Raw genomic sequence first — 13,166 nt, 5'->3', positions numbered from 1 at the left:
ATTTTCACACAGTCATCGCTGCCTCGAATTTTGATTGCCGTGAGCCATATGATTCAGCAGTATTATAGAGATTGCAAGAAAAGCACATCTACAACCTCAATGCCTTCTCCAATGCTTAGAAGCAAGTTTTAGAACTGCTATCACGGTCTGCAACGGCGTCCTAGGTTCGTCCAGCTACGCAACAGCGGGCAGCTGCAACGAGCTCTCCCATTGCTGCCGTTTCGGAGTGAATTTCTCTAGATTGTTTGCAACGGGCGTGATATTTGAGCAATTTCCGCGCTTCTAACCCAAGAGCCCATCGTTGTGGTGACGGCTCACAAGATAACATCCGTCTGTAAATACTTCATCTTCCGCTTATCTCGACGCCAAAGAAACCCAGCAATATGGTGAAGGAATCAAATCCCGTGGACAGCCTCCTGCACGGTAAGCACAGCAGAAGGAAGCATCTGGCTGGCCCCTCGCGCCACATCCGACAAGTAGCTGACACACAATTGATGCCAAAGGTGGGCTTATAAAAGCCTGTGTGCATCGTGATAAAAGACTTTCCTGACTTCCTTGTAGGTGTTCAGTCTGCCTGGGCGCAAGTGCAGCCATACGCCGGACCTGCTGTGGCGCAAGTGCAGAACATCCTGCAGCCTGTCTGGGCAGCCCTGGAGCCACATGTGGGCGACAACATCGAGCAGGTCAACCAGCAGCTGCATGGGCATCCTCCCCTGACTGTCATTGGGATCACCATCGGGATCACCTTCCTCCTGCTGAGGCTGCTGGGCGCTGCAAAGAGGGTCACCGGTCTTCTGCTGGCGGGCACTGCACTGGCCTACTTCTGGCCATACGCCATGGAGCAGCTGAAGAAAATGAAGTAGGTAGAACTGAGATTGGATGGCCGCAGTCACACAGTTTCTGTGCTTCACACCTGACAAGCCAAGGCATGTTCTATTGACAAGTGGGGGGCTGGACATTGGAATGGATGCAGACATGCCCACAGGATAACATATGTGACGCACTCTGCATGGAGGCCCTGGGCTAAGACAGGCAAATACTGGGACAAAAGAGCATTTGTTACAGAGGGAACGAGTGCCTGAACAGATTTCCAAGTTTGATGATAATGTTGGATTGTGCATGTGGTGTACATTAGGGAGCCTTGGAGGAGAGCCTTTCCATTACTAGCTGCGCAAAGATAGTGCAGAATGGCACTGGTTCCTGTGTGAATAGCTACTGGGCATGAAATGTAACACACGCAGACGGCAAAAGCTCCGCACCGCTCAATAAGCCGACGAGCCTGGCAGATTCAATCAAGTCAGACAAGGATGCATATTCTGTGCAGATTATGGGCATGCCCACATCAATGCAATTACAGGCCTGCACAAACGTTCTCAGATGTCTCTGTCACTTGATAACTCCTTGTCCAGCGTACCATCATACAACTTGCCATGCATGCCAGAGAAATCCGCTCTAGCATCCGCTCAAACTTGTCGCAAGACAGGTAGGCTGCCGATGCTGGCAACCCTTCACTGGACCACTTATCCAGGAGGCAACAAAGTAGCGTAAATACAATGAGGCAGTCCTTTCACCTTTCACTGGCGCTCAAATTGCCTTTCTTGTCTTGATCACCATACTCCAGCAGCAGGCACTAGTGTCAGGTAATGTTGCGCCAGTCAGGGCCGTGTGATGGGGTCAGCCGAGGTGGGTGTGAGTTCGCCCCAGGCGCCCACAACCGCAGCCGCTGCCCAGGTGCCCAGCATGAGTGGCATGATGGGTCCTGCGCTGAATTCAGTCCACCAGGGCGACAGGATGGCCACATTGATGAGCCCTGTCAGCACCAGGCCCATGTTGAGGGTGATGTAGGGCGGCTTGTCCAGGTGCATCCTGTCCGCTGCTTCCTGCGCAGCAGGAGATCTGCTCGTCACGGCCACTTTCCTACGAGCTGCGACAATGCACAGATGCATGCCATCTAAAGCATGCTGCCTTGCTATCGTTCCTCCAGGCTGTGCTTCCGCTGCAGCCTGGCAAGGTGGTGAGGCACACAGTGGAGTAACTTTTCAATACATTCCCCCTCTCCGATTCTCAGACAACAAATATACTTGTTGCAGAACCAAGTGAGCAAAGTCCTTCAACAAATCTTCCTGTGCTCACAGCCTCACGAGGGGAGATCTGACTGTGCAGGCTCCAGACCACTCCGCGCGGGCAAGTCAGCTTTTCCGTGGATTGCTAGATCTAAAAGTGTTGTAACGTGCAAGCAGTGTTCACTGCAGACCAGATCTGGCGCGCACCTTGAGGGAGATTGTCCAGGTGGGCAGCATGAGCATCGAGGCGCCAAACATGCGCCAGAGGGTGATGCAGTCTTCGCCGCGCGCGTACAGAAATACATTGGTCAGGCTCTCCTCCGGAGTCAGCATGCATGCCAGACCAGCGCCGTAGAAGGCCGGGGTCAGCAGCGCGTAGGCAACCGCCTTGCCATTCTTCACTCGCCCCAGCATGTCCATATCCCTCACCGCCCCCTGCATGCAGGGCAATACTTTGATTCAATGCCATGTCAAGCTAGACAAGTGTCAAAGTCTGGGCTCGATTGTTCACAGGGCTCCAAAGAGCTGATCAGCTCTCCTTTCTTGGCCATGTGTGAAGGGCAGTGCCCCGGGTTTCTTCCGAGCAGCTGGGCACTCTGCTTTCTGTGAGGCAGGCCGCTATAATATAGCGGCTATCTGTGAGGCAGGCCGCTAATATAGCGGCTATCATATTCCTGCAAAACAATTCCAGTACTGAACATAGCACCAGTGATGATGCATGCGGTTGGCAGAGGGGCTAGGGATGATATACCTTGAGGATGCTCCAGAGGCCCAAGCCGTGGCCGGAGGTAATGGCATAGTAGTAGGCGGGAACAGCGATGGTGATGCCCAGCAGGGTTGCCATTCCGATGGATGCTGTGATCTCCAGCAAGTCAATGTGCAGCACCTGCATCCTCACCCCCCTTAGAGAACTGCGATTGCCTTATTGTTAGCATCATATCTGCACGTCTTGTGAACCCATCCTAATCCTCATGAGGATTAGGCGCGTTGCAGCAGCGATGCTATGACAGCCTGGCAGGTTAGTTGGCTTCTGCATTTGGGTCAAGTGTGTTCCAGTAACAGACACAGCAATTGATGCACCCAGAAATGAAACCAGGTCAGTTGTTGGGCGCATCCAGTAGCAAAGCCAGTCACCAGAGTGCAGACCTGTTGCTGAAACTGATACGCATTGCACAGAAATTCTGGCAGAGAAAGACACAACAAAGACAGATCACCTCTGCTGCCAGGGCCGCAGTTGCAAAGGTGACCACTCCCATATTGAGCCGCCGGTACACACTCTTGTGCAGCTCCCTCCTCTCTGCACCCGCCTGCGTGTGCATGCATCCACGCTTTGGCAGCCACATATCCCATAGTCTCAGCTGTCTCAGCTGCTTGTGGGAAGCATTAACAACAACAAGTTGTTTAGACGTTTCTGGAGGTGTGTAGGGGATAGCATGGGCGCGCCTTCAGGGCGAGCATTGAGACCGAAGCTGCCACGTAGCCTGTGCCCAAAATCCGGATGAGCTCAATCTGCAGCGGATCTATGGGCAGCGCTGCCTGGGCAAACAGAACCAATGCCACCTGCGCAGGGACAACACCCTTCAGCTTCAGGACGGCTCACGGTAGTGAGTTTGATCATGCTGCCACACCGTGGCAGCATTGCAGAGCAATAGCAATGGATATCAAGGCAGGTTCAATGGAGTGCTGGTGTGCACAAGTGCTTGCCTCTTCAGGGAAGATGAAGTGGGGAGCAGCAATTGAGGCATGCATCCCTGCCAAAGCCCAGTATGCATGGGCAGCCTCCTGGGGTGTCTCTGAGGCGCTAGGAGCTGCAAACACCAGTCCATGGGAATTCTTAGACATCTTTTCATGGTCCTGCTTCAGAAAATAGGAGCATTTTTGTCTACTGAGGTAGGAGTTGTCTTGATCGCACCTGAGGGGTCAGGCGAGGCTTCTTCAGGATCTCTGAGGGGCACACCAGACTCGTTGGTGCCCCTTCCAACAACAGGATCTGTAGAGAAAAATGCATGGCTGCCTGCGAAACTGCTGTGCCTGAAGAGCTGATCCTCAGCCTGTATGCCATTCTCTCATGCGATAAGTATTAGCTATCGCTTTTGACTTGGTTAGAAAACGCTTTGTCACCAAGTCGTCATCAAAGGACAATGCATGCAGAGCTTCCCCGTTGGAAGCAAGCTCTTATTGCTGTTCCAACCTGTCGATGCAGATACTGCACCTTGATTTGGCTGATAGATCGTAGACTAGAGCATCGTGGTTGTGCGATCGTAGAGGCTCGGCTTTCCTCCGTTCCGATCGTACGTTCTGCTCCCTCGACGAGAAATTTGCGGCTTCCAACTGCTGAGGCGAAAAGACAATCAGAAATACTACTAGCAGCGATGCGCAGCCTTGTAATTTGGCGTAGCATATTGCCCGTAAGGGGGCTGCGCACTCAACTGTCCAAGGATACGACTGTATGTTCAGATCTGATACGGTGACAGGGCAGAAGGCAACTGCCTATCCATCGATATCGATTGATTCGGACCCCCGTGCACGGTTATCTTCAATCAGATCACATCGTTTCGGAGACGACGCAGAATAGATTTCGACCAAAAGACAGTCATCAGTGAGAAGTCACCTTGTGGGAACTCCTGATCAAGCAATGTGGGGGTCTCACCCAAAAGCATTCAAGGTGACCAGCAGAAAAACTGCAGAAGTGAACCGTTACAGGAACAGACATGCAGGAAACACAGACGTCCTTTCTCATGCAATGACAGGTATGCAAAACAGAGTGCAGTCTGAGCGACAAATACGCCTAGCATCTGCCAATCAAGTTGGGGTATTGTACTGCTCCCCTGGGCACTGAGCAAACACGATATCCTGCAAATAACCACCAGATACCACAAAACGTGCCACGGACACCTCTTCACCCGTAAGGGGAAGCATGCAGCAGCCAATTGAAGACACATGTACGACCAAGGAAGAAGCAACACAGCTACATGCATGCACACATGACAACCATGCTGTCTTGATAGACAGCCCTTGAGCATCCGGCCACTCATGTCCTTGATGTGCCAAACCAGAGTTTGAAACACCAATACCTCTAGTGCACTGAAGCACCCCCCATCCCTCACGAGAAACTGACCAAAGTGTAGACTTGCCGAGCCTAGCTGAACACCACAGGCCTGATCAAAGATACAATAAAGAACTTGGAACTGCTGAAAGCTAGGCCTAGGGCCCGATTGGCTTGCCGGCATGGAAGCCTCTCTCTCGGAACTGGAGCATAACAATCGTTCTCTGCAATCTTCCTCTTGAGGGTCAAAGGCAGCCGCGAAAGCAGCTGCGCAGCAATACAGTGGAGTCACCAGCAATATCCTTCATCAGCTTGCTCAGGCTTCATCAGCATTGATCGGGCAAAGAAATCATTGTCACAAAGGCCGCAAATGATCCGCATATTGCAGGCCGAACCACATCCTTTCGTCCACCCATTGCCTTCTTGGGCGTTGCAATGCAGCCTCAGCTTTTGAGCTTCGCACGGTGCAGCCACCACGTGGTGCACATTACTCTCAACCAGACCTACATGAAATTGGTGCAATCCTCACTGCCCCTCTGTCATCCCCACACACTTTTTATTCCCGCACCCTCCGTCAAAGGTAGAGCATAAGAGCTCAAGACCACACTTCTCTTTCTTTCCACATTCCCCTTGGCAAATCTCAAGAACAAATCGAAAGGATGCCTTCAGCAGGCTCTCAATTTGCATGTGCCTTTCTGCCTTACTAGGCAACCCTCTTTTTGAAAGCCATTGCTCAGCCATCCAGATGTGCTGGACTGTCTTGGTCTTGGTGCAGATTGCCAGCAGCCCTGTCCAGGGCTTGAACCCCATGCTAAGCATCGAGCACTCGCTCGCTTTGTGCACCTAAACAACCTTCATCGCAATCAAAGTGTGCCACACAACCTCAGCATCATCTTGAATGAACAGCGCCCAAACCCTCGTCCTAGGACCAACTTCAAACACCTTCAATCCCCGGCAATTCAATTTGACACACCCTTGTACTGACCTTGCGCATCAACCCCCCTTTTTCAAATCTCTGGCAACCTGCAACCTTCACGAGAATATAAATTGCCTCCCAAACACATTACTATTACGTGCCAGATCCCGCGCGGTCCTGCTTGTGATTACCTCTGCTAACCATCTTCGTCCACCTATGTTGCCATCCAAGGACACAACCTGTACATGCGTGGGATCGCCTTGCTGCCAGGTAGCTTCCAGGCAGCTGCCAGGCAGCTGCCAGGCAGCAGCTCGGTGTACGCCCATTCTGCCCCAACAAGTACAGCTATATCTGACACCAGCTTTTCCAGATCCACTGCAGCTGTCACATATCTTGATGCCGCCTCCCATGGCAAAAGTTCCCAGGCACTGCGCCTTCTCATCAATTCGACTGGCTTCCAGAGAGATGTTCTCGCGTCCCAGATCCTGCAATTGTCACATGTGCGGCTCAGTGGCGCAGATTACTCGTCGCCTGGGTGGCGCCGGCCGCAGGCTGTCCAGCGGCGTTGCCTCCCGGCGCGGCTGAGCTGGCGGGGTGTGACTCAGCGCCGATGGAGGCCGCCACCTCAGCGGCATCCGGCAGCACAAAATGGTGGCCGGAGTGGCTGGTCATGATCTGGGCAGATGGGCCCGAGGGGTTGGACACCAGCTCGCCCCCGGACCAGGCCTCTGCCTGCCGCAGCAGCGCTGGGCTGATCATGCTTGGGTGCCAGTGCAGTTCGCTGCCCTTCTGCGCGTCAAAGCCCAGATCTTCCTTAACATCTTGCTCGACATAGTACATGTCCTATCCCGGCAGACTGTGCAGCACGTCATGCGGGTGCACCTGTCCCATCACATTACGCATCATCTAAGAGGTTACTCAGGCCGCCAATCTTTCTTAAGAGTAGGGATGGATCACCTGGGTGGGCGCACCAGGAGTGAACAGCTGGCCATTGTGCTCAGAGTCGGTGCCGGCCATCAGCCCGGTGCACAGCGGCGGCGGCGTGTGCGGCAGCGCAATGGCCGGCATGCCGTTGTCACGCAGCACCTCCTGCTTCTCTGGGCCCTGCTGGTACGCCTCCATGACCCTGGCCTCACCTGCAAAGTTACATACATGAGTACTTTGATTGAGTATCATTCATAACAAAATTACACGCTTTCCAGCCCTCAGGGCTAGATGCGCTGCGGCGACCTCTCAACCTCTCCAACCTTCCCTTTGCCTTGGCACTTTCTCCACCAATGGCATGTCAGTCCAACCGAGTTTATGGTGCCCTATGCTTGGGCTGCACATCTCAAGAGGTGCAGCACGGTGCAGGCCACTTGTCCATGCATGCATCATGCGCTGCCTGACAAGGCTGTTTCAAACATGGCCCCCACCTCGGAATGCATGCATGCATGCCGAGTCTTGAGCCGCACTCGCTCATGCAGTGGCTCCCTTCACAGTCCCTTTTCTCAAAGGAAATTGAGCAGTGCCTTTCCTTTTTCTGCAGTGCTTTTTCTTCGTCCGAAGCGCAACCGGTTTCTGCCGTGGCTTTCCTTGGTGAGCAATGCTGCCAGTGAACATGCATGGCAGCGGAATGGCAAATAATGCTCACCTCGCTGCTGGGGTGAATGGTCCACAATGTCCTTGCTGTAGAGCAGGGTGCTGGCAGCCAGGTAGGGGGAGCGGCTGTGGATCAGCTGCTGCTGCTGCAAGTATGAGGTGGGCTGGGGAGGGTAGTACTGGCCATGCTCCACCGGATGGTACACCCCTGCAGAACAGGACACTTGCCACGTCAGATATATTACGCCCCTTGTGTCACGTGACAGCGCAAAAAAAATGTTTGCTGATCATGGTGCAGCCGCGCATGCAGTGTCATGAAGGACTTGCTCCGAGGCAGTAGCAGGAGCCCTTACAGGAAGGAAGCAGTGGTGCTTCAGCCCACTATCTTGCAACTGATCAGAACATACCCTTTGATGTGATTGCATCAAAGAATGGAAGGTGGAAGGGTGCATGCAGCACCTGTGAAGCCGTTGGAGGAGGTGGGCTCGTAGGAGGTCACACTGCGCAGCAGCTGGGCAGAAGGACTCAGCGCCCCTGAGCTGGCCGGCACCAGCTGCACCGGGGACATGGTCTGCGCAGCACAGCGGAGGATGACTGCTATTTTACTGATCCGGACTTCAAATTGCCTCAAATCATATTGGCATCATGCACGGGAATTGGTACATCCTCCATGAGTAAGAACATGTCAGCAGCACGATGCCAAAATGACTTGTAAAGCACATGGGTCAGCTACCCTCTAGTGTTCCTCAGTCATGACTTTCTCCCTTTTGCATACATATGCAAATACTTTCTGATGCTGCATCAGTGAAGCAGACCCAGATTATAACTGCTACCAGAGATCTCGGGGTGGGAGGGTGGACATGCACACACCCTTGGGGGTGCGTAGTGGGTCCTGTGCTGGGGCTGGTGGTGCTGCAGCATGGGCATGGAAGGAGCCCAGATGGGCTCCATGCCGCCTCCTCCTCCATGCTGGCCCCATTCCTCCATTTTCATCTCGCCCACGCCATGCCTGTGCCCCGAGTGACCCATCTGCGCAGCCGTCACATAAGTGTCAGGCAGGTGGAGTGCTCTACTTCTCCTTCTTAATCAGATGAACTATAGATGGGGCACCCTACTGCAGAATGCGGAGCAGGGATGTGTGAAAGACAATCATGGCCCGTACAACGGGGCATTATTGTCATTTCAAGATATCAAAACGCATACAGCTGCAGGTCTTTGAAGTAAGCAGCCATGCACGCGATCCTCGCAAAATGGCAGCCTGTCAGTATTGAGTGGTCTTTGTGCAGCATTTGAAGTGGCTCCATATATACATGCAGCCGCCCTTGTTTAGCTACTTGCTCCAGCTGACTGTCAACAGTCCTCACCTAAAACAAAGATGGAAACAGAAGCAGCTGCTGGGCACCTATAGGGACAGGCTGGCCGTGTTCAAGGCAATCACTCAATTAACTGCAAGCCGCTGTCAGACATGGGTTTCGATGAAAGAGCACAGAAGCAGCTGCTGGGCACCTGAGGGGAGAGGTTGGAAACAGAGTGGCCGCTGTTGCTTTCCCCTGCAGTGCGCTCATAGGCGGCAGCGCCCTCATCTATCCCGCCATAGACCCCCACGTACATATACTTCCTTTTCGGATACTGCCCCATGCGGCCATCCCACTTGCCGCTCTGCACACACATTGATCTGTTAGCAGACCAAGTTAGTTCTTTTTCACGTGTTGAAACGAATATCATTCCTCAGCTCGCAGCTCACAGCCCATCCACTTGCCGCTCCTAACCCACACAAGTTATCAGAGTGCACATGCAAAACGACAGCTTGCAGCCCATCCCATTTTCTGTCCTGCAGCACAGAAGCTCTCGACAGAGTGCATGCCAAGCTACAGAACATCCCACTTTCTTCTGCATCACAGAAGCTTGAGGCAGAATGGCACACCAAGGCGACAGCTGACAGCCCATCCCAATTGCAACAAGAGCTCTTAGCAGAGTACACAGCTAGATGACAGCTGTCAGCCCATCCCCCTTGCTTCTGCAAAGCGAGAACTTATGGCAGGCTGCTCATCAGGACGACATGCAACAGCTTGCAGTCAATCATTACACTGTTGCTACACAGTACTCACTTCGGACGACAGCAGAGCCTCTATCTCTGGCGCCAGCAATGCCTTGATACCTCAATTGTACTTCTCTGGATCTATACGGGGTCCTGGAAAAGGTCATTGCAGAGAAAGAGACCCCAGGGATTCCAGGTCGGGAATGCTGCAGCTGTATGCTCGAGTGGGTGATGAGACAAAGTTTTGGATTGTCAGTGCTGCTCTCAAGTACGAGTAGTGAGATATGTCGCTCACCCGCTGTTTGACTACGCCTCTGTACTTTGATGTGCCCTTCGCGAAGCCCTTGCTCTGCCTCCGAAGCAGCAGCACCACTTCGTCCTGTGATCAGGCAGAGAGTGATCTTTCACAAAAGCTGACAGATATGATTTGCTCGATCAGATGCTGCTGATGACAAAAGGCACGAGTATGCAGCTCACAGCAGCCTCAGCGGCTTCATTCCACATGTCCATGACAGGCAGGCACTCCCGCTGACAGAACACCGAATCATCACAGGCTGCATTCCATGAAAGCTTAGTTGTGCCTGGCCAGCACAGGCTGATGCATAGAGAAAAGCAGAGCAACATATGATGTGAGCTCGGTCGAGGCTGCCCACCTTTGTCAGGCTGGGCAGCATGGGCAGCAGCTCATCGTACTCCTCCTGTGCAAAGTTGAGCGGCGAGTTGGGGCCCCGGCACTTGAGCGCCATCACATCGTGTGCCTTGCCTGCCACACCAACGCATCATGTCACGAGCGCTCATCCAGAGACTGTACAATCTGTGCTATGCTGGTGCACTGCTACAGCTGCACATCCCACGTGGCTGCAGTACATGGTAGTTAGGCAGCAGCAGCTCCCACATCGTCTATGATCAAGAGGCACGGCCAGTTTAGTAGCATTGCCGCACCAGTGCTCTTGCGAAAGACGTTTCAGATGGTCTGTAAACACCTATATGGGCAGAGTCCTCTTGCAAACAATGCAGCAGCTGGTCAGTGGGTGCGAGGTTTGAAGTCAGACAGGGAAAGCTGCACAAAGCCTGAGCAGGTATAATCACCTGCGTGCTCCTCCACATCAAAGCCTCCCAGGTACACCTGCTTCTTGTCGTCCCAGATGTGCGCCTCCCACCTCTTCGTGCGCCTGTGCGGCGCCAGACACTGCTGATCACTCATTTCTTGCTATAGACCTGGGGCGCCTTCCAGCTTCACACCCCAGCAGGCAGGCCTTCTGCTTGCTTAATCGCTGGGCAGACTAGAGAAAAGAAACTTATTTGATAAGGCTGAAGCGACATCCTTTGCAGCGGTACCCATCAGCGATCAAATCCAAATCCTGAGATGGGGTGGTCAAAGTTCACTCAGAAAGAAATATCTGATCCAAAGTAGGGCTTGCAGCAGCACCTGAACAGATCCATAACTTGTTTACCGACGTCAATGAAAGTGAGATATGAAAAGATTCAGACCTGTGACGAGTGACACCCCTGTACTTCGAGCTGGTGCCTCGAGGTCCCCTGCGTGAAGGCGCCTTCGGGCTGCCCTGCTGTTCTGCCATGAACTCCTCCTGCTCTGCTTCAGGAACAAGCGCATCGTTGGCACGATCATCCTCCTCCTCGTCGTTTTCCCTGTTCAGGTTGTCGACCAGAGCCCGCGAGAACTCATTCATCAGCTCTCCCGTGGGCGGCTGACCCGTTTCGCTGTCCGTCTCCTGACCCACAATCTCCTGCATGGCTGGCTGTCTCACGTCCTCGATCTTGGGCATCTGGATGAGCATGCTGGCAGCCTGCAGGCTGGATTGGGACGCGAGCCCGAGTCCACCTGGGACCCTGACCTGGTCTGCCGGCTTCTCTGCCTCGGAGTAGGGCAGGTGCGAGTCGGACCAGGACTTGGTGAGCGGAGGCGAGCGCTCTGCCGCCCTGTGCTGCTGGTGCATGCTCAGCAGGGCGTCAGGAGACAGCCGGGAGCCGCTGCTGGAGATGCTGTTCTCTGACCCGAAGTACAGGGGAGAGCCGTCGCTGGCCGTCCTGTACAGGAAGTGCTGGCTGCCGTAGCCGTCCTGAGGTGGGCACGCCGAAGCGACCCTCCTGAGGGAATGCGGATCTGAGGCCGGATTCATGCTCGTCCCGACTTCCTCAAGCTTCACGCCCAGCTTGCGACTGCGCAGTTGCATGGCGGTGCCTTTATTCAGTCAGGGGGCCCTGACACTATGATCACAAGCAGTGGCCTTGGCAGATGTCAACCTTTTGCATTAGCAGATCGCAACGAAAGATACTGCACCACATGCACACGGCCTCCTGGCATCAGGGTTTGGCTTCCCATGTGCCAATTTGTAATTGGCTCTAATTTTGGGTGCAAAAGTTTATCCGTTCAAATTCGAATCACCTGGCCTCTTCGAAACGAGTGCGCAGATGGGTGTTACGTCAAAGATAAGACCCCACGCTTGAACATATGATCCCAAGCCTGGCACCAGAGCAGCAGAAGCTCACCTTTTGTGTACGGCATGGTTGCATACTGGCGCAGGAGGACGTCTTCAGCGGTGCTTCGGCTGAATTTTTGTCGGTCAACTGCTCTGAAGTGAAGGCGAACTCGCTGGCCTATTGGACGCAGGGATTTGAATGCTTGCATTGCCTGTCCAACGGCACGGGACCTCAGCCAACAGACTTCGTCCTCATGCATAGCGTCACGTGCATCTCTTGGACTGCCCAACTGCAATTCTGCCTTCAACTCTTGTCCGACAAGTTCGACTTCCTGGGCCATGTTAAGGAAGCCCACAGCATCCTATATTTGTTCAAGGTCTGCAAGATCAGATCTGCTTGCGTTATGGCCAATCAGCTGCAGAGGGGGCCGAGAACTCTTAAAACATGTGGCAGACTGGCTGTGCATGCATGATCTTGACCAGCATGGGTATGCAAAGGGAAACTCCTTTGCAGCGGTGACAAGCTCAAGCGATGGAGTGATCTCATCAAGTCTCATTGCGTCATGCTAGTAGCAGGCCGAATGTTCCATTTGACCCTGCTTACAATGTTTGTCTCTGCTGTGAACAGCCGCCAGGCCTTCCCTGTAGGTGGGAAGCGCCAGCTCGAGGCCCAGCTCCCTCTTGATGAGCTCATTGCGCACCCCCTTCTCCTCCAGCTGTGGCCTGCATGCACCGTCAAGCTGTCACTTTGCTGCGCAAGAACCCGCAACATTCATACTGCTGTGGCCTGCATGCACTGCGAATCTTTCACTGTACAGAACAACAATCCGTAGAATCCATAACATTGTAGCAGGTAAATACACCACAATATTCAAGACTACTCAGCCGCCCACAATTGCAACAGACAGCTGCTTGCCCAGGCCTGTGTGCAGTGACTTTCTATTGCGAAAAGTAGGCTGCAGCTTACCCAAGCGCCTATGCATCGGCGGAAGCTTCCGGTATTGACAGCGGCGGGATGACCTGTGAGCAGCTGCTCTGCGTAGGTCATGACTTCTGCTCTACTGGCAGGGTCATCGTTCAC

The 13,166-nt window shown here is 53.6% G+C and overlaps 3 protein-coding genes across 3 annotated transcripts; 1 reads left to right on the top strand and 2 right to left on the bottom strand.

The window, feature by feature from the left end:
* The first annotated feature begins 218 nt into the window (after positions 1-218).
* Positions 219-1,246, top strand: COCSUDRAFT_64706 (hypothetical protein). The gene is made up of 2 exons (XM_005651375.1): positions 219-423; positions 562-1,246. Exons 1-2 carry the CDS (start codon positions 384-386, stop codon positions 861-863), a joined length of 342 nt encoding a protein of 113 aa, XP_005651432.1. The 5' UTR covers positions 219-383; the 3' UTR covers positions 864-1,246.
* Positions 1,247-1,655: 409 nt separating this feature from the next.
* Positions 1,656-4,125, bottom strand: COCSUDRAFT_59392 (hypothetical protein; the record flags this gene model as incomplete). Its single annotated transcript, XM_005651374.1, has 6 exons — positions 1,656-1,880; positions 2,271-2,498; positions 2,815-2,949; positions 3,278-3,370; positions 3,528-3,623; positions 3,976-4,125. 6 exons carry the CDS (start codon positions 4,123-4,125, stop codon positions 1,656-1,658), a joined length of 927 nt encoding a protein of 308 aa, XP_005651431.1.
* Positions 4,126-9,121: 4,996 nt separating this feature from the next.
* Positions 9,122-11,167, bottom strand: COCSUDRAFT_10804 (AP2-domain-containing protein; the record flags this gene model as incomplete). The annotated part of the gene is made up of 5 exons (XM_005651373.1): positions 9,122-9,265; positions 9,940-10,023; positions 10,298-10,407; positions 10,734-10,816; positions 11,136-11,167. Coding segments are annotated over 5 exons (453 nt in total), but the record flags the coding sequence as incomplete, so codon positions are not given.
* Between the last annotated feature and the right edge of the window lie 1,999 nt (positions 11,168-13,166).

Source organism: Coccomyxa subellipsoidea, assembly GCF_000258705.1.
Source record: "Coccomyxa subellipsoidea C-169, whole genome shotgun sequence".
Classification (NCBI taxonomy): Eukaryota; Viridiplantae; Chlorophyta; class Trebouxiophyceae; family Coccomyxaceae; genus Coccomyxa; species Coccomyxa subellipsoidea.
This window is presented reverse-complemented; position numbering and strand designations above follow the sequence as displayed.

Coding starts and splice junctions, on each gene's coding strand:
- COCSUDRAFT_64706 (XM_005651375.1), top strand. CDS start 384: ATGGTGAAGGAATCAAATCCCGTGGACAGCCTCCTGCACG. Junction 424..561: donor CGTGGACAGCCTCCTGCACG/GTAAGCACAGCA, acceptor ACTTCCTTGTAG/GTGTTCAGTCTGCCTGGGCG.